The sequence below is a fragment of the Typopeltis vanoorti genome, chromosome 1 (assembly GCF_054136105.1).
Source record: "Typopeltis vanoorti isolate ZY-2024b chromosome 1, IOZ_Tvanoo_1.0, whole genome shotgun sequence".
Classification (NCBI taxonomy): domain Eukaryota; kingdom Metazoa; phylum Arthropoda; class Arachnida; order Uropygi; family Thelyphonidae; genus Typopeltis; species Typopeltis vanoorti.
In genome coordinates, this window is record NC_143549.1 from 62,283,200 (window position 1) to 62,307,458 (window position 24,259).

Consider the following 24,259-nt stretch of genomic DNA (forward strand, 5'->3'; position numbering starts at 1 on the left):
ATGAGTAAGAAAAGTTTAGCAAAATAGGTGTTTCATGTCACAATGACAGGAAAAAAAGACAAGGAGAAATATCAAGATATAGGTGAATTAATGCAGCTCAAAGTGCCTTAGAAGATTAAAATATAAGATCTGATAATATTGGAATCATTTGGTAGAAAACAATTAATAGGAATATAATAATTATGTTAACTTAATCAAGTAGTACTATCAACAGTACCCCGTATACCTGGTATAATTGTGCATCTAGTCTCACTAATATCTGATAAATTACAGATGCACTGGATTCGGTATACCTCAGGATGGAGATAATCAGAGGAGTTGAACACACATACAATATATATATTTTTTAAATAGATGGTTTAAAAGTAGCATTAAGTGGTACTTAATTGTCTAACATGTTAGTTGTGTCCATAATTTATTAGAATAATCTTATGCAAGTGCTTATAGATATTCTCCTTTCAGCACAAACCAATCCTCTGAAATATATCATGAACAGTTGTTTAATCCACTTAGGACTTTTCCTGATTTCACACTAGCTAGTAGAGGAAGGTGAATGACAGCTTGTACTTTCATTGATTTCCAACAATATAGTCTATTCTGAAGTAAACTTAACATCTGTGTCTTGATAACACAGTATTTAATAAGTGCATTCATCATGACTGAAGGCAGTTAAGGCTGTCATGATTTAGGATTACAACCAGTGGCAGATATATAAAAAAATAAATAACTTTTTCCCCCCTAATCAGTAACGAATTTATTAATAAATAAATTTACATATTAAAAATTGCTTTATTAAAAATATTTCATCCTCACCACAAACAAACACCAATAATAAAAGTTTCGTATCAATAGCAATGACAAGCGCAAACGAATATCGATGTCAGATCGCATTGCATTTGTTTTGTGTAACGATAATTGAAAAAATATAATTCTTTTCATATTTTCAACAGTGACACTCGTCATAATTCAGCCTTGTATCTATAATAAATAGATATGTTATTTTAACATAAATAAATTTATTTATTTAACATAAATAATTATGTAATTTTAACAAAATAAAATTTACAAAAAATAGTTCACCACGAACACGCACCAATAATAAACGTTTCATATCTCAAAGAAATAACGTGCAGAAGCATATGATACACTGCCCAAATGGCAGTGTATCGTATGATGTAACATGCAAGCACAAACAAATATCGGCATTAGATCGATTATCGTTTCGTATAACGATAATTGAAAATATATAATTCTTTTCATATTTTTAACAGTGACACTCGGCATAATTCAGCCATATAATTATTTATTTATTATAGATACATGTTATTTTAACAAAATAAAAAGATTCACAAAAAACAGTTCACTACGCACCAATAATAAATGTTTCATATCTCACAGAAATAACACACGTAAGCATACTAAAGATACACTGCCGTTTGAGCAGTGTAGGAATGACTTAACGTGCAATGACAAGCCAAACGAATATCGGCATTAGATCACAGTGCATTTGTTTCGAAACCTAAAGCGTTAATCGAACAATTCCAATTATTAACTATTCAATCAATGTCAAAACATAAGCTGTAACCTTTAACATGCTGTATTGCATTTATATAATGTTGTAAGCATGGTTATTATTTATAAACACAAACAAAATTTAATTTTTTTCATTTTTCCTTTGGGGTGCTGCAGTGTCGCAGTGCTTATGTATGGGCCACCACTGATTACAACAAAAGCTCAGGTTATGGGGCCAGTGCATTATGGCTGTTAATTGCATGTATTATTCAGCCTGGTTTTCCTGCATTCAGAATGTAAAAACCCTAGTTTATGGGAAAGAAATCTCTGCCTCCTGTGTATGAGATGGGCTATCTCATCTTCGGATGAAAAGCTTTTGGATAAGTGGCTATAGAAGATTGTATGTAAACATTTGGGTTTTTGTTTCATATTTAAACTTCTTTGATTAAACATACTTAACTCTTTAATGGTTATTTACAACAGAGTTAATGGTAACTAAATAAAAACTGTACTTATCAATATTTAGTACTTTCCAAATAGTTGTAACTTACCGGGTAATGTCCATCCCTGTACATATGATTAGTTGGATAAACAGTTGCTCCTGGCATATGAGATTGTGTATTGGAGGGATATGAAGCGTGAGTGGGATCTTGTGGATAAGGATATCCTCTTGTTCCAGCCAAGGGAGGACTTAATGGACCAGCCTGCCTTTTGTATTGTGGATTACCTTCATGAGGTGGCCTGAAAAAAATAAAAATAAATAAAATTCAATAAAAAACAAATTGTAAGCTGAAAGAAAATACATGGCAAAAGAAAATCAAGTTACCATATTAATTATACAAGAAGCAATTACAGAGAATAAATAGATAGTAATAATAATAATTATTATTATTATTATTTCAGTTACCTCCATGGAGCCATAAGACACATCACAGGAGGCCCACTCAATCAGCAACATGTCTATCGTAATGAACTAATGAACTTTGAAATTATTTATACTCCCTGCATTCGCAATGCACTCCAACAACAAAATTCACTCACCAACAACTCTCCCACATAAAAAAATCTATTCCTCCCACCCTTCTTCATCACATATTTATATAACTTCCAGAGATCACCTCTCATTCTTCCCATCTTATTATAAAACATCCACTCGTTTTATAATTCTTTCTGTATTAATCTGGTAGAATCCCTAACTAACTTGAAGGTCTATCACATCTCCCCTTTTCCTCCGATCTACCAAACTGAAATCCACATTTCCTCATATGCTCTTCATACCCAGCATTCCAGAGTCCTGAAATCACTTTAGTCATTTGTCTTTGGACCTTCAATAGTGTTTCTACATCACAATGAAAATCTGGCAACCAAATCTGAGCACAATAGTCCATGTGTGGTCGGTCCAATGCCTTATATAGAGGCATCACCCCCTTATCGCTACATGTCAATATACTTTTAATCATAGCAGCAACTGATGTGCAGTCATTGTAACGTGTCTTTGAAACTTTAGCCCACTACCATCAGCCTAAGATCCTGAAAAAGAGAGATTTTATATATCTCTTTTTCTCCATTGCTGACCAAACAAGACCACAGCAAACCCGTTACCATCCCACATATTCAAGGCACATCTGAAAGGATATCTAAAGTGCTCGATAAATATCAACTATGCATGGTATTTAAACCTTATGTCAAATTGGCAACTCTTATCAGTTCACCTAAGAACAAACTCTCTTCTTTATCACATCCAAGAGTTTATGAAGTGCCCTATTCTTGTGACTGGACTTACTTTGGAGACACAGGAAGAACTGTCGACTTGGTGAATATAAAAAAAAATCTGGCAATATCGTTATGGCAAGTCGGGTCTAGCAGACCATGCCTTGGATAGTCTGCTAGACCCGACACAGGATCAATTGGAAGAAAACAAAAGTGCTACACAGAAGTCATAAGTCAGAGAGATTGTATTTAGAATCAACAGAAGATTTAAAACATACTCCAAACCTCAACAAGTATGGCTGTATAAATTTACCAAAATATGAGAGAGAGTCCTTTTAAGATCTAATCAATATTTGTTTTCTCTCTTTTTCCAACATAGATGGCACTTAATCAGGACTTTAGTTCCTTGTGTTGTCTGTTACAATTTTTTTTTAAACTAGTCTCACTGCTATACCAAATTGTTGTTTTGCTTACTGTGACAAACTGTTTTTGTGCTTAGAATATCTTGGATACAATACTAGCAAAATATCAGCAAATAAATTAAATATTATTTTCTTATCATTCTGTGTTGTTATCAATACAGTGAAAATAAATAACATATCTCTGTACCCCGTATAACACCTTGTGTTTATTAATATTAAAACTACTACCCCACTCATCTGTCCAAGCTAAAAGTCTATTCAGATCATCCTGTAGAGAATTAACATCAGCAACTCCTGATAATTCTACCTAACTTTGCATCATTGACAAACATTTGAGGATCCCCAGTCAATCCACATGAAATATCATTAACAAATAAGTTAACTAGTAGGGATCCAAGTAAAGAACCATGAGGCAAACCACTGATCACCATCCTTTTCTGAGACACTGCTCCATCATACACAACTCACTGGTATCTTTCAGAAGGACAATCGTAAATCCATATAACATCTGTTATCTAATCACATCTTATGCAACTTATAAACTAATCTGTCATGTGACAACCTTTCAAATACCTTTGCAAAGCCCAAGAAAATCACTGTGTATGAATCTCCTTCATCCAACATTCGTCACCTTATCATAAATTGTAAGCAGATTGCTGAAGCAAGACCTGCCCTTTGCACAAACCCATGCTGACCATTATAGAGAATCTGATATAGATCATCTCAATCCTGTATATGTATTCTCAATCCTCAATGTGTATTCTATTCCTAACCAATGTTTCCAACGCATTGAACACAGGTGTATATACCCATACATACAAACCAGTCTATAATTGGAAACTTCTGTCCTAAAACCATGACTGTGGAGAGGTATCATTTTGCATATTTTCCACTCCTTCAGAACTATCTTTGATACGTCAGATACTTTCACCTTTCTTTCTCCTAATCCTTGCCTCCTCCTCCATGTTGCACAGCATCACAATACTATGATACACTGATCAAGTGTTCATTAAATAATTCCAGTATATCATTTGCTATGGTTACTCTTCTACCATAACTATCCACCATTGTCAACCTGCAATATTTTTCCTCTTGCTTGCCGCATAATAGAAAAATTCCCTTGGATCAGCTTTGACCTAACTGGCCAATCTCCTCTCACATTCTCCATTTTCTTTTTTTATAACCATTCTTGTCACTTTTCTGGCCTGAAGTTTATATTCTTCATGCATGTATTCACCACAAACTGTCTGTACGTCCTCTATAACTTCTACTGTAACAATGCTTACTTGATTTCACTGTTCATCCATCTCACTCCAACTCTGTTTAATCACTTAACTCTTGGTATGCAGTAATGCATTGCATGTATTAGATATTGTTATTTCCCATGGACCATCAACATCTTTTCTGCACAATTCATCAATCCAATGTACTGATGCTAGTTGACTACACAGCTTCTCATAATCATCCACCTTATAGTCCCACATATAGACCTTGGTAACAACTTTTTTTCCCCCTCTTTGATTACCTTCCAAACCAATACCTCATGAATGCTCCCTCACCAGCAGGTGGCAGTGTCAATACCTCATTCATAACCACATCCTGTGAGGATGTCACCAAATCCAACAGCGAGAAAGGCATGTTCTAAGGCTAATGCAAACAGGGGTTAGTTGAAATTCTCCAAGTGACAGTTACTGTATATTTTATAATTATTTCCAATTTTGACTAAACAACCATAAAAAGTAAAGCAAATAAACATAACAAATATATATAAAAAGCAACTCTCAAAATCTTCCAGATTCAGTCAATTCACAAATACGTGGTTTTAGTTCCAACCTCAATAAAATGAGTTCCTAGCAAACTCAAATTTCACTATCTGAACATTACTTTCATTTTAGTTTCCCCAATTAATCAGTGACTCTTTTTTTATATTCAAAGTGGTTGTTATGGATATGTTCACTCTGACACATACCAAGTCAGTGTTTCTAACTTGGAATCCTCTCTGCAATGTTCTTTAGCTAAAAATCTCTGCCTCATTTTATCTCCCTTGCTCTCCTAACAACACTGCACTTTTTAATCCTCCCCACCTCCCACAATGCTGATTTTGCCAGTCCAACTTATTCGATTAGTAAAATTTTCTGCCTTGGAGATTTTGACATTCACAAGAGCTTTCCTTTTCCAACTGCACTGATTCAGCAGATAGAAATTACAAGGCATTTACATGGTTCTTGCACAAATTGTTCACATGCCTCCTAAAATATCAAATGTAGAAACACTTGGTTATGAAGTAAATTATGCTTGCCAAGGAATTATATTCTTGTTTAATTCTTTATCCATAAAGTAATGTAACATAAAGTGCTTTTTCTTTGCATGTCATATATATGAAAAGTGAATAGAGAATTGCGATTTCAATTTTGTTTTAAAGCAGGTTTTTCTGCTACAGAAACCCTAGAAATTGCAAAAGGCATATGGAAATGATTTAATGTCATCAGATGGTATTTGCAATTTCATGACGGAAGAGAGTGGATAGAATATAACTAGAAATGGCTATTTCACATTGATTTGAACTCAGCAAACATTGTTGCTGTCAACGAGTTGGTAAAGTACCAGACTAGATGAAAAAATTCTTGAGAAAAGACCTGGTTTGCAGAACAAAAAAATTATCTTTCATCAGGACAATGCACCTACCCACAAAGGTGTTTTGGCAATTGGAAAATTAAGGAATCTGCACTAAGGAACATCCACCCTATTCCCCAGATTTGGCTCCCTCTGACTTCTATCTATTCCCAAAACTAAAACTCTTCCTCGCTCGTCAGCATTTTTCTTTGAATGAAGAGGCGATTGCAGCTCTAGAGGGGTATTTTGCAGATCTTACTAAGAACCACTACAGGGACAGGATAATGGGGCTGGAGCATCGTGGAATAACTGCATGTCTTAAGGGAGATTATGTTGAAAAATAAAAATAATTTTGAAATTATAAATTCGTTTTTTCATTCTTAGGCCGAGAACTTTTCTGACCACCCTTGTAAGCTGTCTGCTAAACAATCATTTCTTGTTTACAATTCGAAATATTTAATCGTCTTGTGTTTGGTTCATAAAAGCTTTTTTCTGCAATAGAATTATACAGGTATATATTAAATTTTGAAGTTTTGTACTCATAATATCAAATTAGTAAATATTAATTATTGATTATTTTCAGATATTTTCTTAACATTACCCATTAATCACGATGTCAGATAATTCAGTTAGACATAAGAAGAAAAGCTATTTCTTTAGTAACTAAGATCCAAATTTTAGATTGTTTAGCAGCTGGAGAAGGTTCAACATCCTTAGGGAAATATTTTAGATCGAACAAAGCTACCATGAGAATGATTAAGAAAAATGAAGAGGCCATTAGAAAATCTGTTCTTTATGGAATAAAATTAGGTGTCGAGTTATCATCATATACAAGAGACATTATAAAAGTGAAGATGGAAAAGGCCCTATTGATGTGGATAGAAGATTTGTGAGAATATTCCTTATTTTCACAAAAAGGAATACCTTTAGACAGAAATGTCATCAAACAGAAAGCATTACGGTTGTACAAACAGATTCGGGAAAAAGAGCTAACAACATCAAACAACAACTGTGATTTTTCTGCAAGCACAGGTTGGTTTACAAAATTTCTTAAAAGATATGCACTTCATAATGTAAAAATAAAAGGGGATGCAGCATCTACAGATGAGCCAGCAGCTAAGGAAATTTCTTTTAAAACTGTCTAAAATTACTGAATTTTGGACAGTTTCAACTAAATATCATGTGACTATTATTTTGCAGCAATGCTTCAGGAGATTGTATATGGCAATGAAAGATGTGGATTTTAACATGTTACCAGAGCACTGGAAGGCAAACAAACAAAAAAAGTTGGGTTAAAAAGAACTTTTAATGAATGGTTCCATCAATGTTTTGTTCCAGAAGTTAAATGCTATTTGAATGGGGGGGGGGGGATCTAGAGTTTTATTGATTATAGACAATTTGCCTTTCCATCCTGTTTTACACCCGAATGTGGAATTTTGTTTTCTGCCACCTAATACAACCACTAGACCAGGGTGTGACCGCCTTCAAAACTTACTACATAAGAACATTCCAATACATTTCATATAAACCAGATAAGGATAATTTACCGACAGTTATTGATTTGTGGAAGAAATTTTCTATTTCGGATTGCATCAAACTTGAAACCATCAACCATAAATGCATGCAAGAAAGCTACTTGGCCAGAATGTTGTGAAAAAGAAAAATCCTGTACCTTTGCATACGACATCCCAATATCATCAGATTAGCACATGCAGATGGCAGAGAAGGATTTGATGATTTTTCGTCTGCAGATATTGAAGAATTGATGGTTGATAAGGCTGTTAGTGATGATAAAATAATAGAAGCTGTTCTTGAGAATCTCGATGAAAAAAAGTGAAATGATGATGAAGAGATTCTACTCACTGCAGGATTAATTAAAGAAGGGCTTCAAATGGTAAATTAGTAAATTTACTATTTGAATTAGTAAATTCAAATAGTAAACTGCAGTCATTTTCTTATACATTATCCAAATACTGAACGAGCTGAACAGTTTAAACGTGAACTGAAATCATATGTAGATCAAGTCAAAACAGGATCTCAATGATGAATTACAGATTTCACAGTTAAAAAAAAAAAAAAAAAATCAACTTTCAGAATTATTGGAAATTAGCATTAATTTAATTCCTTTTACTGAAGAAAACTTTTCGCCATTGCAGTATGAACAGGATGGCCAAAGTATTTCAAGTGATGGAAGTGATTTAATTCCAGTCACACAAAAGAATGCAGTTACTGTGAGAAAGTGATGCCAAATAAAATTTAACTAATAACATATGCGTGGGTGTATTTGGGGCTTTTTCAAATTTCTTTTGAAGCTATCTAGTGTGAGGTGGAGTACAAGATCGAACACAATGAGGTATTGTTACAGCCCTAGTGAATCAGCTGCTAGTGACGACAAATAAATCTAATAGTATTAAACGATTAATCATTATGCGTGACTTAAATTATCTGAACAATGACTGGTAACAGTGAAATATTATGGGAAGAATGAAGCCCAATTTATTGAGCTGTTAAGACAACTTCTTTCAGCAGCATGTAACCAAGTAATCTGAGGTGAAAAGAGTGTTAAGATCTCCTTATAGTGTCACAGGAGGTTTAATTTAAACACACAATTGTGTGCCTCCAGTTGTGACAGTGATTATGCCATGCTGAAAAGCAGGAAATTATGACCAACTGAGAAGTATACTAAGTTCTGTTCCATATCAGCTGCCAGATGAGAAGGATATCGACAGTGCTTGGGATTCATTTTAAAAGTACTTCAATGTTGTAATATCGAACGTGTACCTAGAGTACAAAGAATAAAGAAGAAACAGTTATGAAAATCATAAGACCAACGCCAGAAGAGTTACAACAATTGCATGGAAAGATAACAAGCCTGAAAAGAAACTAGCTCTTCAAGATAAAGACAACCCAAAAAGAATTTGATTATGCTGCAAGAAAGAAAGAAAGAATGCGAAAGATTAACTCTCTTGAATGCGGATGGTATGCAAGTGACATAAACAGAAGAGATTCTTTAACTAATGAGTGCATATTTTTGCTAAAATGTTATCAACCTGGTGTATGCATTATTGAGTTCAATGCTGCCTGTACACTGAATGAACTCAGGTGTATGAGGTCTTGCATCAAAATGAATAAGAATTCAGCAATAGGTTGTTGGAATATCATCAAGGATGCTAAAAGGTATTCAGCTGAATTGACTGTATAATTTTAGTCTCAACACAAAGAAGATTCCACAGAACGAAAAAAAACGTATGATAATTCCATTGCACTAGGATAGTGCAAAGACTGATGTGACTGACAGCTGATCTGTCCGAGAAGATTGTAGTGAAGGTGGTTTTGGAAAAGTTAGCAGCAGATGGCATACAGAAATGAGTTGAATGTATCCATTCCAAGGGAAATGGATCCACCATAATACTTTTGGACTTTGCTAAAGCTTTTGACAGGATGATGATGATTTATGGTTTTAATGGCACAAAGACAGCAAAGATCATACACCATATCAAAGGTTTAGCAGTACACATGGTAAGACAATCACAAACATCGATGCCCGCAGCAGGATTTGAACCTGCAAACTGTTGGTTGGAGAGTGGGAAAGCTAGCGACTCAACCATCCAGGCCGATGATTGAGAGATTTTATAGAGATCTACAACTAGAAATTGATGGGATGCCAAAGCAGGATATGCTCATCATTGGAGGAGACAGGAATGGAAAGACTGGCAGAAATAACACAGGATGGGAAAACATTATGGAAAAATTTGGATAAAGAAATGAATGTGGGAGAGAGATGCTTCTGTAATTTGTCATATGATAATGACCTGATGATTTGCAATACCAAATTCCAACAAAAAGATTGTCATAAATGGACATGGTGCTCCTTCGATGGCAGGCATAAGAATATGATAGACCTGATATTACTAGACCAGAAATGGAGAACATCAGTTCAACAGTGCATATCATTCCAAGGAGCTGATATTAATTCAAACTACAGCTTAGTGATTGTAAATATGACTAAAATTGAAACAGAAGTACAAAGGAAAGTTCCAAAAAACTAGAGACATCTCAAGACTAAATAAAGACAAATTAAGAACAGCATATCAGGTCATACTGAAAATTCAGCTTAAGACTCTTCTTCCTAACATGGATTTTAGGCCATATGTTCTGGTCTCATGCTATCTCTTTCTTGGTCTTCCGATTCTTCTTTTTCTACTTATTTTATATCTGTATAATAGAACAGCATATCAGGTCATACTGAAAATTCAGCTTAAGACTCTTCTTCCTAACATGGATTTTAGGCCATATGTTCTGGTCTCATGCCATCTCTTTCTTGGTCTTCCGATTCTTCTTTTTCTACTTATTTTATATCTGTATAATATTTTTGGTACTCTGCTGTTGTCCGTTCGATTTAAATGTTCTATCCATTTTTGTTTATACTGTCTTATGTAGTAATTAATTGGTTTTATATTCAGGAATTGTAAAATTTTTCCATTTGTTTTATGGTCTCACTTGGTATATCCAGCTGTTCTTCTGAGAAACTTCATGTCTGCTGTTTGACTTTGTTTTTCATCTTTCCTTTTTATGGTCCATGTTTCACTTCCATATAGTAGAGTTGGTTTTGACAAGACATTATATAGTCTAATTCTAGCGTGTTTTTGTACTAGGGATGGCTTAAATATATTATTTATTATGCCATTTACTTTGATAAAGTTTGATATTTTGGTGTCCATGTCTTTTTCTTCTTCATATGATAAATCGCATACAAAATATCTGAAAGTATTTACTTGTCCTAATATTTTAGTATCTATCACTATTTTACTTCTTACGGAGTTTTTCTCCTTTGAATGCCATTATTTTTATTTTTTTCTTTAGATATTGTCATATTATATTGTTTTGAGATATCATTTAATGATCTTTGTAAATCATCTTCTGATGTAGCTAATACCATTTGATCACCTGCAAATTGTAGTGTATCTATCTCCATTTGGGGGATTATTTGTACACCAAATGGATTATATTATTTACAGATTGTTATGATTTTATTTATACATATATAAATAAAAAGGGTATATCCTTGTCATACTCCTCTTGATATATCTTTCCATTCTGAGATGTGTTCTAATTTAACTGTATTTTATTTCCTGTATATATTTTTTGAATGGATTATAAAAGTTGGTTTGGTATATTTAAAGTGGTTATTATTTTAAACAAGGAAAGAAATGGAATTTATACACCTGCTGAGCATAGGCAGTATAACCCTAACAGAGTAATTACTGTTAGATCTGCCTGTCCAGAGGCGTTACATAGCAGCCCTACCACTGGACTTACCCAGCGACAAGTTAGTAACCTGCCCTGGGGAAATTCAAAATACTTTCAAGTCTCATCCTAAGCTTAAGACCACAAGTGAAAAACAAAATATAAATACAAGAGCAAAATGACTGACTACAATACTAAAAAAAGCAGTAAAGGAAGTAATTCCTGAAAGAGAGAAGATCAAAGAGAAAAGCAGGCATCAGTGAGATTTAGCTAACAGCAGATGCTGTAGATACAGGTATAGAACGTAAATGGTTTAGTATTTTCAGGGAAAAGAAGATAGAGAACATAGGATGGGGGAGGGGTACTACTAATGATAGAAGAATTGCAGTCAAAAAGAATAGGGGAAAAGGCAGCTGTTCATTTAAAACAGTCTGATGTGAAATCAAGGCGAATAATAGAAAATATATAGTTGGTTGCTGCCATAAGACACAGAGTTCCAAGGATGATCTGGAAGACACGCATTAGCAAATTAGCATGAGTGCAGGCTTAGTGATTATTATGGGGGACTTCAACCATGGAGATATATATATTGGAAAGAAGAGAGATCACGTGGCAGTTAGGAAATGGAACTTATACACCTGCTGAGAAATAAATACTTGAGACAGTATGTGATGAAGGGGAAATAGGGGTGGGAGAGTATTGGACTTGGTCATAGGGTCAGAAGAGCTATCCATAACTAAGGTGTCCACACAGCCTTTGACTAAAGAAAGTAACCATGTGGGACCATGTTGTTTTGGGAGATTGTAAAACCTGAGGAATAGTGAAGAAGTATGTGTGGAACTGCAAGGCAGGTGATTATGATACGTTCAGGAGGAAGCTTTGAAGCTGTGCCATGTCATAAAACCCTGCAAGGAAAAGATGTAAGTAGTGCATAGGAGATAGTTAAGGGGCTTTTAGAGGAAGCTATATTAAATTATATACCTAAAGTAAGGAGGGTTAATCAGGTAGGAGTTAGATGAATGAGTATTATCAATAAGCATGAGTTTCAGAAAAAGAAAATGCTATGGAGGGTATATAAGGAGATAGGTGATCAGCAAACTCTAACAGTACAAGGGTCAGGTAAGAAGGGTGTGACGAGCATCATAAAGAAGGCAAAATCAGATTACAAGAAGAAACAAGATGAAACAAATTCCAAACAGTTCTTTTGGTATGTGGCAAGTAAGAGGGAGAATGATTATGGAGGAAGAATCTTAATCAGTGCTGCATGATCACGAGGTGACACAAGTAGATAAAATAGTTGAGTTACTGAGTGACTATTATGCAAGGGTATACCATACAAGGGAGGTTAATGCAGTAACATGTGACAAAGACTTATGTGAGTACAGAATTGTAATGCAGTTACAGCTGTTGGATCAGATGGGATATCAGCTCGTGTTCTTGAGGGAATATCCAAGGTATAGATATCGATAAGTGGTACAGAGAGGAACAGAATCCAGGCAAAAACTGGTGATTAGCAGTGTGCAAAGGTTCAGTGCTAGACCACTACTGTTTAATTTGTACATAACTGATATAGGAAATAACCTGAAAGGAATATTCAGTTGTTGGCTGATGATGCAAAAATGACTAATACTGAATCAAGGCGATGTGGATAGCTTGCAAGATAATTTAAACTGGCTGTCAGTATGATCAAAAGATAATTGGTGTAAGCTTTAATGTTGAAAAGTGTCAAGTTATGAATTTTGAGATAAGCAGATTAAGAAGTGATGTGGAGAGCTCGCAGGATGATTTAAATAGCCTCTCAGTATGGGCAAAAGATAATGGGTCTCAGTTTAATGTGGAGAAATGTAAAGTTATGTATTTTGGGATAAATAGATCACAAGCTGTGTAACCGCACTTGTAGAACTTGTTCAACAAGTTGTTAACATCACTACTAACAACTTGTTGGTTGTAGAACCAACTGATACAACCGTACTCAAGGAAATAGATAAAGTTACAGACAGTTGAAGTTTAGAGGGCACACTGCTGAGGTTGTTCATAAGATTACTTGGCTATTGAAGAACACACTAACAAGCAGAGATAAAGAATTTGTTATTCCTCTTTATATACAACCACATATGGATCACTGCTCAGGTCTAGTATTCTGGGTTTCTTGGAATGAGGAAATGATAAAGAGGATTGAGAAGCGAGCAACCAAGATAGTGAAAGTCTGTGGAATGTTCGCTATGCGGATAGATTGAGAGTGTATAGAATGCAGAAGTTGGTTCAAAGGCAAAAAAGGGGGAATATGATAGAAACATTTAAGTTATTTAATGGATTTTATAGGATTGATATAGGGGAAATGTTTCAGCACGTAGCTACAGCAAGCAGAATAAGAAGTCATTTCTGAAAGTCGAGTAAAAGTGCGGTTAGTAGCGATGTGAGGACTAGATTATTCACTTGAAGAGTTGTGAATGAATGACCTAGTTGCAGAGATAATCCTCATGAGTTGACAGAGTCAACCCATGAGGATTATCTCTGCAACTAGGACATGCCATATTGATTTTTCATGGGAAGATTATCAACATATGTTCCCTTTAGTGAAAAGTCATCACAACTTAAAAGCATGTTATAAACCAAATCTAGAAACAGGCTAAATTTTTTGTATCAAGCTGTTGGAAGTTTTTTTTCCCACTTGGTTGACTATAAATTATATATTTAGTTTAATCCTTTATCCAAGGGTAAGCAAACAAAGTTTGCACCTGAAGTATCTTCAAGACTGGGGCAACTCGTGGGAAAGGCGGACTAAGTTCTCGTCACTTTCCTTAGTATCCCATAATGAAAAGCACATCTCCTTGTGGACATGTATAATGCTATGCATTATGGGAAGGGTCACTACCCAGACCGGTTTCAACCTTTATTGAGATCTCTTCAGTGGGAGCCAGACCCAGAGATGATATCAAGGTTGAAGTAATGCAGAACTCATATTTCCATATGCCAGTTGCCAAAAGGTGTCACACCTTATTATTAAATTACTCTGGATAAGAGAAAGATGTTGGAAGTTTTTTCTCCCACTTGGTTAGACTATAAATTATATATTTAGTTTAATCCTTTATCCAAGTGTAAGCAATATACATGTCTGCAAGGAGATGTGCTTTGCATTATGGGATACTAAGGAAAGTGATGAGAAATTAGTCCACCTTTGCCACAAGCTGCCCCAGTCCTGAAGATACTTCAGGTGCAAACTTTGTTTGCTTACACTTGGATAAAGGATTAAACTAAATATATAATTTATAATTTTGTATCAAGCGTTCTAATATCCAAAATGTGTGTGGTTTGAAAATTAAAAGGGATTGATCCTGCCTGCAAGATTGACTAATCTTGTGAAAAGGAGTTAAATGACTAGTTGATAAGCAAAAGTATCATTAGCACTTATACAATCTCCATTGCAAAAGTGCCATGTCGTGTGTCTCTCTCTCACATTTGGATTACACTCATTATGAGTGTAATCCAAATAAATCTGAAAGGGGTGTGAGAGTGCCTCTTATCCGTGTGATATTTTGCAAAGCTCAGTGAAAAATATAAAATCTTTCAGTGATTTAAGACAAGTATTCTCATTATTATAACAGGATATTCATGTCACGAAAAAATTTAATACAGATAAATCTCAAATTTACATAATGTGTAAAGATATAAGAAAAAAAAAATTGTAAATTAAGATCTAATCTTTAAAAGGTACCTGTGGCATGATTATTTGTTAAATTATTATTTTTTGTTTTTGTTGGTCATTTGTTGTGTGGCATGTAATTTGTGGTTTTGCAAATTACACGATAACCATCGTGAATTGTATTGACTCTCTCACATCTATAGAATTGCTAAAATTTCTGTTTCATTTATCAACTGCCCTTACTGGACAATCCAGATCATTCATCAAGAATTCCACACATTTTCTTCAGAAAATCAAGGATATTTAAATACAAGAGTCAGATTTGTTAGTCTGCTTTGACACTGTTACCCTCCTACTAACATTCTATTATTTGACACTGTTAATTTACTAAATGATGATTACCCTCCTGATATTGTGAAGATTTTTGAATTTGTTATAGCAGGCTTTCCCAAACGGTGTTCCACAGAAAATGAATAAGTGTTTCTTGAAAAATTATCAAAATTAATATGAGCCTGGAATGGTTTTAAATGCTGCAACAAGTTCAAACATGTTTGAAAATCAGGAGCTCCTCACTCTGCATGTCGATTGTGCTATTAAGGCCAGCATGCACTGGTCTTGACTCAGCCGCCTGCAGTTGTCGACACCTTCAAGCACGAGTGAAGTAGGGAGATATCCATTCTAGGAAACATACTATCACAAGCAAGGTCAATGTGAAACACTGTAGGCTCGCCATGCCTGTAGTGCACTGTCGCATTTTTACGATGCGATACGGCCTGCTGCGGCGATCATGTGCACTTAGCTTTACATTTAATATGAGGCTGATGATACTTGACTCTAACCAAGGTATTGCATTAAAATTTCAGGATTTGTAATATTTTCCGTCATAGGAAAAATTTGGGAAACACTGTGTTATAGAATCAGGATATGTCAGCTGGAAAAACAAGATCTATAGCCAGGTTGAAGGCACTGACATGGGTAGCCCTCTGTCTCCACTTTTGGCAAACTATTTTTTGAACCATCTGAAAGATACCTTGTTATCATCCATTCATTCCCAACCCTCTCATTAGTTTTGTTATGTTCATGTTGTTTGGCCTCATTCTGAAAACGAACTTACCGATTTCCTACAACAGATCAACACCCTTTATCCATGCATTCAATTCAAAAGGCTGGTAGTTAACCATTCTTGCATATCGTTCTTACGCACACAGCCTCTGGTAATTTATCATTCAGTATCAAAAATTTACCTTTACTGGCAGATACTATCATCAAACGATTGCTCGTCACACCTCTCAAAAAATTGGATTTATCAATTGCACCCTTCATCTGGAAGGGTACAATGTACCCTTTCTCGTCGTGACGAGTGGAATTTTTATACGAGTGTTTTTCAATTGAAAGTGAGTTAGCAGATCTCATATGAATGTAGCAGGGGGTAAACGGGAGTAAAATCTGAGTTTCCGGTTTTACTCCTGGAAACTTAGGTTTTTCATTCCGCATACAGACAAATCTAATTCAGAACATGTGCAATTTACAAACAAAAAAAATTCTAATGATGGTGGGAAGTAGATGGTGTTGTTGTTGTTGTAGATGATGGAGATGGACAGAAGCAGTGGAGACAGAGAATTGTAAAGTAGGTGGCCTCCTATCATGAGTCTTCAGACTTCTTGGAGATTTCAGGAAATAATAATTTAATGGTTACAACCCTCTCAAATCCAGCAGATATTGCCTCCTATGTTTCGATACCTCAGAATTCTTCAGATTGCAGGGTTCCAATCCCTTATATTTCTGGTATCTCTGAACCTATTGGTAGAATTTTGAAGAAATATCACCTTACTCCCATATATTTTCCTATCAACAAAATTTCTCATTTGGTGCCATCAACAAGAGACGAACTGTCATCTCTATCATTAGCTGACATTTACCAGATACCTTGTGAATGTAATTGACATACTTTGGGCAAACAGGCATTCTGTGGAAAAAGGAATTAATGAACATCAATATTATATTGAATACATGAAACCTCAAAAGTCTGATCCGGCACAACATAGTATTGACACTAAACATAGTATCCAGTGGAATGAAGCTTGTCTTCTCCATAGAAGCAGTTTTAAATATGAATGCATTTTCAAACAAAATTGTGAAGCCCTTTTAAAATAAGTTTGGGAGATTCTCATTTTAAGTAACCATCAAAAATACTTTTCATATTATTTATTAACATATTAATTTCTACGAGGGTGGTCTGAAAACTTCTTGGCCTAACAATGAAAAAACGAATTTATCATTTCTAAATTATTTTTATTTTTCAACATGATCTCCCTTAAGACTAATATATTTAATCCAGCAATGTTCCAGCATCATTATCCCATCCCTGTAGTGGTTCATAGTAAGATCTGCAAAATACCCCTCTACAGCTGCAATTACCTTTTGATTTGAAGAAAAACACTGGCCAGCGAGGAAGAGTTTTAGTTTTGGGAAGAGATAAAAGTCAGAGAGAGCCAAATATGAGAATAGGGTGGATGTTCCAACAATTCACATTGCAGATCCCTTAATTTTCCCATTGCCAAAATACCTTAGTGGATAGGTGCATTGTCCTGATGAAAGATAATTTTTTTTCTTCTGCAAACCGGGTCTTTTCTCACAAATTTTTTCAACTAGTTTGGTTTAAAGATCAGAATAATATTCCCTGGTTAATGTTTTACCCTTTTCAAGATAATTAATAAATAAAATGCCTTTAACTTCCCAAAACACTGATGCCATGACCTTTCCTGCTGATGGAACCAACTTTGTCTTCTTTGGAGCTGAACAACTGGCTTCTGTCCACCGTTTTACTGCTGTTTGGATTCTGGTGTGTAATGGTGAATCCAAGTCTCATCCATAGTAATAAATCTATTCACAAAATCAGTTTTATTCTTGTTAAAACGCTCCAAGCACTGTTCAGAGATTTTCATGTGAGTGCATTTTTGATCTGTTGTGAGCAAGTGCGGCACCCATCTTGCACAAAGTTTTTCATTTGCAATTCTTCATGTGAAATATATCCTACATATTCTTTTGAAATGCCTATGGTCTCAGCAATTTCATGCACGCTGACTCGTCGGTCATTCAATACCATATCGTGCACTTGATCAATGATTTCTGGTGTTATTACACTTTTTGGACGTCCTTCACATGGATCATCTTCAAGGCTGGTACGGCCTTGTATAAACTCGGCAGCCCATTTCTTAATTGTTGAAAATGAAGGAGAAGAGTGTCCATAAACTTTTATGAACTCCGAATAAATTTCTTTCTGCATTAAACCTTCTTTTACAAAGAATTTTATAACCACACGATACTCAATGTTATCCATTTCAAGGGATACAGACAACTCTTTTGCTTCAGACAGCTGTGTAAAACCAACTACTTGATAGAATGACTTGTAATTTCACATGGATACTTATGACAGGTGTACCAACTTAGAAAAAAAAATCTTGCCGATAGTGTTGCCATCTGTGGTCGAGGCTGAGAACTTTTCAGACCACCCTCGTAGTATGCAGCAACCATTTTTAATTGGTAAACCGACTGTTGTATATACCTTTCCCGTTTCTTTGGTTTGTTGTTTCTGCGAACTGATGATGAACTATTATTTTCAGTACGAAATATCTTTACTTTCATTTCATTAAAGTTAATTACTTTGGTTATCATTGTAATTTGTTTTGTTATTAATTAAAAATTTTCTATTCTTTTCATGTCATTAGTTACTTCTTAAAAACATTCTTAAATGGACTTGCAGGTCAATATATTAAATACGACTACAAATTAGATACAAAAGTCATTGACCTCTGCAACACAATCACGCTAACCTTGCTTATTGAAAGCTGAAAATTCTTAGAAAAAATTTCGTGTTTGGTCTCTAGAGCAGGATTCCTGATTACTAAATCTTGGCTTCATTGTACTAATACGTTTATAGCCTTTCTTGTGTAGTAGGAATGGCTGTAAGCCAACAAAGCAAGTGCATGCCTGAGGTAATAACATTTATAGGGAATTCCATCAATAAAAAAAAAAATAATTTTTTGAAATCTTCTTATTGTAATTTTGTAACTGTAATTAGTTTTAAAACAAAATGACTACATTGACGGAAATATTTTATTCATGAAATACAAATTTTCTATTATTTTGATTATTTTTATTTTTTTTAAGGGAAAAAAAATGAAAATCAACAAAGGAAGAAAAGCCACTAAACTTTTTTGGCTTGGGGAGCCAGTTCTGATGGATAGAATTTCAATAAAAAATAAAATATGAGTAAAGAATGTGTTCTCTAAATGTATGGATTGCTGAGCAACAACACAGATTAAATTAAGCAGTGGACATTAGTTTATAGCAAGTATTTAATGGCTTACCAAAGTTTAAAAGATACAAAACTGGGTGCATGCAATGAGGCCCAGTCTTTCTCAAGCACGTTTGCCATCCATCAGAATCAGAGACTAGAATAATATATTCAAATCATTCACATGAAAATTCTCATCTATATTATTGGCATTGCGTGCCCGTTTAGGTTAGGTGTGCTGTCATGTGGCTTATGCAACCCGTGCTACAAAATTGACATCGATTTGACGTATGATTACATTTTTATTGATGTATAAAAGTTTTAAGAGTGCATAGCATATCAAAAGAATCTCCGTAGCTCCGTTGGTATAGATGAAGCCCTGTAGTCAGAGAGACTTGGGTTCGATTCCTGTCGATGACATGAGGAAACTTGGATTTTTTTGTCCCTCAGAACAAGCAAACCGATGACCCATGAACACACACACACATGGATCTACAGTCATAAATACATACTTCATCCCTCATTAGGAGGGCTCAACTAGTCCCTTCAACCAGTGGAGGATAGGGAGGAACCCACACAAATAAAAAAATAAGTGCATCGATCAACACTCATCTTAATTAGTCCAATTAAGATGAGTGTTGAATATAAATAACTCTGAATACTTTATCAATTAATATAATTTTAAATATGGAAAGCATAAAGGTCAAATGAACACCAGCTACGCTTCAAGTGCGTGTCCTTTATATGAGATGCACAAAGAGTTTATGCTTTGTAGTGAGATTAGATTATCACTGGCAAATACTAGAGTGAGATATAGATAATTTGAATTTTAATACAATTTTTAAATACAGCCAAATAATATATGCACAGAAATCGGAAAAAGTAATCAGTTGGGAAATTATTATTTTTCCTGATTGAAACAAAGAAAGGTTAAAATACCTTGTTTTACTTACCTAAGTTAGGTTAACATATTAATTTCTAGCACGCAGCAACAATTTTTAATTGGTAAAAAAAACACAGGTATCATATTATACACAGGTATCAATCTCATTCGACAAAAATCATACAATAGCAAAAGCATTGGCAGAAACTGGACATTTTGTACATTGTCGACACTGCTGTCAAATGTAAAAATGGGCAAAAAAGTTCTGAATTATAAATATATATATATATTAACAACTTGTCTATATCAGTGACTAAACATGTCAGTTCACACTTCACGCATGTAAAACAGATGAAAACTAAGAAAACAAAAACAGCAACTTATGACAAATGACAATGTTCAATTGGATTGCTTCACATAATAACCAATCACTGCGACTAATGACTTCTGGGTGCTACTGTTTCGGCCTTGCCAAGCCTTCTGAGCCATTTAAAACCACTTGAACGCTAAGATTTTGACACTGCGGCATCGACAGGTCAGTTTAAAGGGCTCAAAGATGTCTGTATTTTTGACTGCACACCCGGTCTATTAATGCAAATGTGATGCAATGTTCACATGACAAAAAAGTGTCCTCTTCATTAAGCATTAGTATATTGTTTAAACTAAACATATTTGGTTGTTTTATAATTAACACGTTCACTGCCACGCTACTTCGGCATAGTCTGTTCCCGTACGCCAAGCAATTTCACTTCTTCAAAGTCAGTACGGTAATCTCGTTGCCGGTGGTAAGCGTCATATGAATATACTCGTAGTTGGCTTGTGCAGAGCATATACCATCTATGAGAATACACAGTTTTGAAGCTAGCTGCTCCACAAGCCAAGCATTTTCGCTTCTTCAAGGTCAGTACAGTAATCTTGTTGCCGGCAGTAAGCGTCATACGAGTATACTCGTAGCTGGCTTGTGTGGCAGCGAACGTGTTAAAATACAAACTTATTTAATACTGACCATTTACAAACAAACTTACATTATAGCCTACCAGTTTTGCCAGCAAACTGTCTGGCCTTTTCAAGGCATTTTACTGAAAGACATAAAAACTAGTAAATGCAAAATTGAAAGGAACATAAAAAACATTGTAAACCAACTAGTAGCTAAGGTTACATGTTCGCGTGACAGAGAGGACTTATTGTTCTTATTCATTATCACACATGCGTGTTTGTTGTAAACGTGTAATGTGATTACTGGCTAGCTGTAGTTCAGATTGATTTAGAGAGAGAGAGGATCAAGTTTTTTTCACGAACTGCTTAGGATTGCACCCCGATTTCTGTTGAGGTTTCCGCCGGTTATTAACACTATTGTGGCTTCCTTGAATAAACAATGTCTGTAGTCATCATCCAGATATGGCATGGAGCTGTTTTGCAATTCTATCGTGTGGTTAGACATACAGAAATGATGTGCTAAGCCAGAAGAGATACTTCAGTTGTGGTTTATCACCAACATGTTCTTTCTGTCTGATTTCTAAACTCCATGAAGTTTGCCCGATGTAGGCAAGACCACAGGAGCAAGGAATGTAATATACTCCTGGATATTTGTAGAATGGCACCTTATCTTTTGGGGATCCTAAAACTTGTCTGATGCTGGTGATTGGTTTGAAGAGCACTCTGATGTTGTAGGCTCTTAGTATTCTGGCTATTTGATAAGAAATTGATTTGATGAAAGGGATCACTAGAGTAGAAATGTGCTGGGAGTGCGATTCTTCTTGTCTGGGGTTGTCACCGTATAGATATTTTTTTGATGATGTTTTGAGGATATCCATTTTGTGATAATGTGTTGGCTATTAGTGAGAGTTCAGTCTGTGTATCCTCCTCTTCTGATATAAACTTTCTGGCCCTATATTTCAACATGTGGACTCAGTTTGTGTGTCTTGTGATGGTTAGAAGTATAATGAAGATATCTTCCAGTATCTGTAGGCTTTCTGTAAATAGATGATTTGACACTATTTGATTGTTTCTTTATCAAGATGTCTAAAAAATCCAGTTCCACTTTCCAGAGTGAACTTTATCTTGTTATGTGTTGAGTTGATTTTATCCACAAACGATTTTAGGTTTTCTAAGCTGTCTTGCCATATAATGAACATATCGTCAACATATCTCCACCATGCAGATGGTCTAGGAGAGATTATGGAGAGAAATTCTTTTTCAAGTTTTTCCATGAAAAGGTCTGCACAAGAAGGTGATAGTGGGCGTCCCATTGCTAGGCATTGTAATTGTTGGTTACAATTAGAATAGAATTAAAGAGGATACACAGACTGAACTCTTACTAATAGCCAACACATTATCACAAAATGGATATCCTCAAAACATCATCAAAAAATATCTATACAGTGAGAACCCCAGACAAGAAGAATCATGCTCCCAGCACATTTCTACTGTAGTGATCCCTTTCATCAAGTCAATTTCTTATCAAATAGCCAGAATACTAAGAGCCTACAACATCAGAGTGCTCTTCAAACCAACCACCAACATTAGACAAGTTTTAGGATCCCCAAAAGATAAGGTGCCATTCTACAAATATCCAGGAGTATATTACATTCCTTGCTCCTGTGGTCTTGCCTACATCGGACAAACTTCACGGAGTTTAGAAATCAGACAAAAAGAACATGTTGGTGATGTAAACCACAACAGAAGTATCTCTTTCGGCTTAGCACATCATTTCTGTACGTCTAACCACATGATAGAGTTGCAAAACAGCTCCATGCCATATCTGGATGACGACTACAGACATCTTTATTCAAGGAAGTCACAATAGTGTTAATAACCGACAGAAACCTCAACAGAAATCAGGGTGCAATCCTAAACAGTTTGTGAAAAAACCTGATCCTCTCTCTCTCTCTAAATCAATCTGAACTACAGCTAGCCAGTAATCACATTACATGTTTACAACAAATACGCCTGCATGATAATGAATAAGAAACAATAAGTCCTCTGTCACACGAACATGTAACCTTAGCTACTAGTTGGTTTATGTTTTTTATGTTCCTTTCAATTTGCATTTACTAGTTTTTATGTCTTTCCGTAAACGCCTTGAAAAAGCCAGACAGTTTGCTGGTGAAACTGGTAGGCTATAATGTAAGTTTGTTTGTAAATGGTCAGTATTAAATAAGTTTGTATTTTAATTAGTATATTGTGTTTAATTTTAGGAATCACAGGAAGCCAGGAAACAATTAGGAGAGTCTTTAATAGGAATAAATGCAATAATATAATATTGATGATATTGCTGTTTCGTGATTGCGCACCACACTCACCTAGCACACCCAGAATATTTGTCCCTGTTACTATTACTAATCTTAAAACATTGACTAACAATTCACTATTTCACCGAGTGCAGAAATTCACATTTCGATTACAACTAGTGGTGATGCTCCAAGATAAATGGACATGGTACGGAGTTTTCTCCCTTACTGTTGTTTGGGCTTCAACATTTTGTCCCTCCAAACTCTTCCAACTATCTTATGTGTGGTTTAAGATTTTAACATTCTTCTGAAGTGCCAAAATGTAATCTACACACACACACACACACACACACACACACACACACACACACACACACACAAACAAACAAGAGGGGGAGAAAATTCTGCATTAGTATAATTGTATAGATGCAGGGTTAAAAAAAGTAAGATCGGATAGTTTAATAAAGTAGAGATAGTGATATCCATTATGCCAAAATTGTTCTTGTGAAAATGGGATGGAATCATCTGAAACAAATCTTTAAATTGAACTGATAGAGATTGTTTTGTGAAGTCTGTAGACATGATATAAATTTTCAAGGACAAAGTAATTTTGTGAAATGCTGCTATCCATATTGTCATTAGGAATAGTGTTAAAGAATCTCTGACCTTAATACGCTACAGGAAAAAAGTTGTTTTACTATT

General features: G+C 35.0%; 1 protein-coding gene across 2 annotated transcripts in view; it reads right to left on the reverse strand.

Annotated features, from left to right (window-relative positions):
• Smr (nuclear receptor corepressor smrter) overlaps positions 1-24,259 on the reverse strand; it is a 530,430-nt gene that overhangs the window by 386,340 nt on the left and 119,831 nt on the right. For both annotated transcript variants that reach the window (XM_090397581.1, XM_090397569.1), the window contains exon 2: positions 2,064-2,253. In XM_090397581.1, coding sequence (XP_090253707.1) covers positions 2,064-2,253 — 190 coding nt within the window. The remainder of the gene's footprint in view (positions 1-2,063; positions 2,254-24,259) is intronic.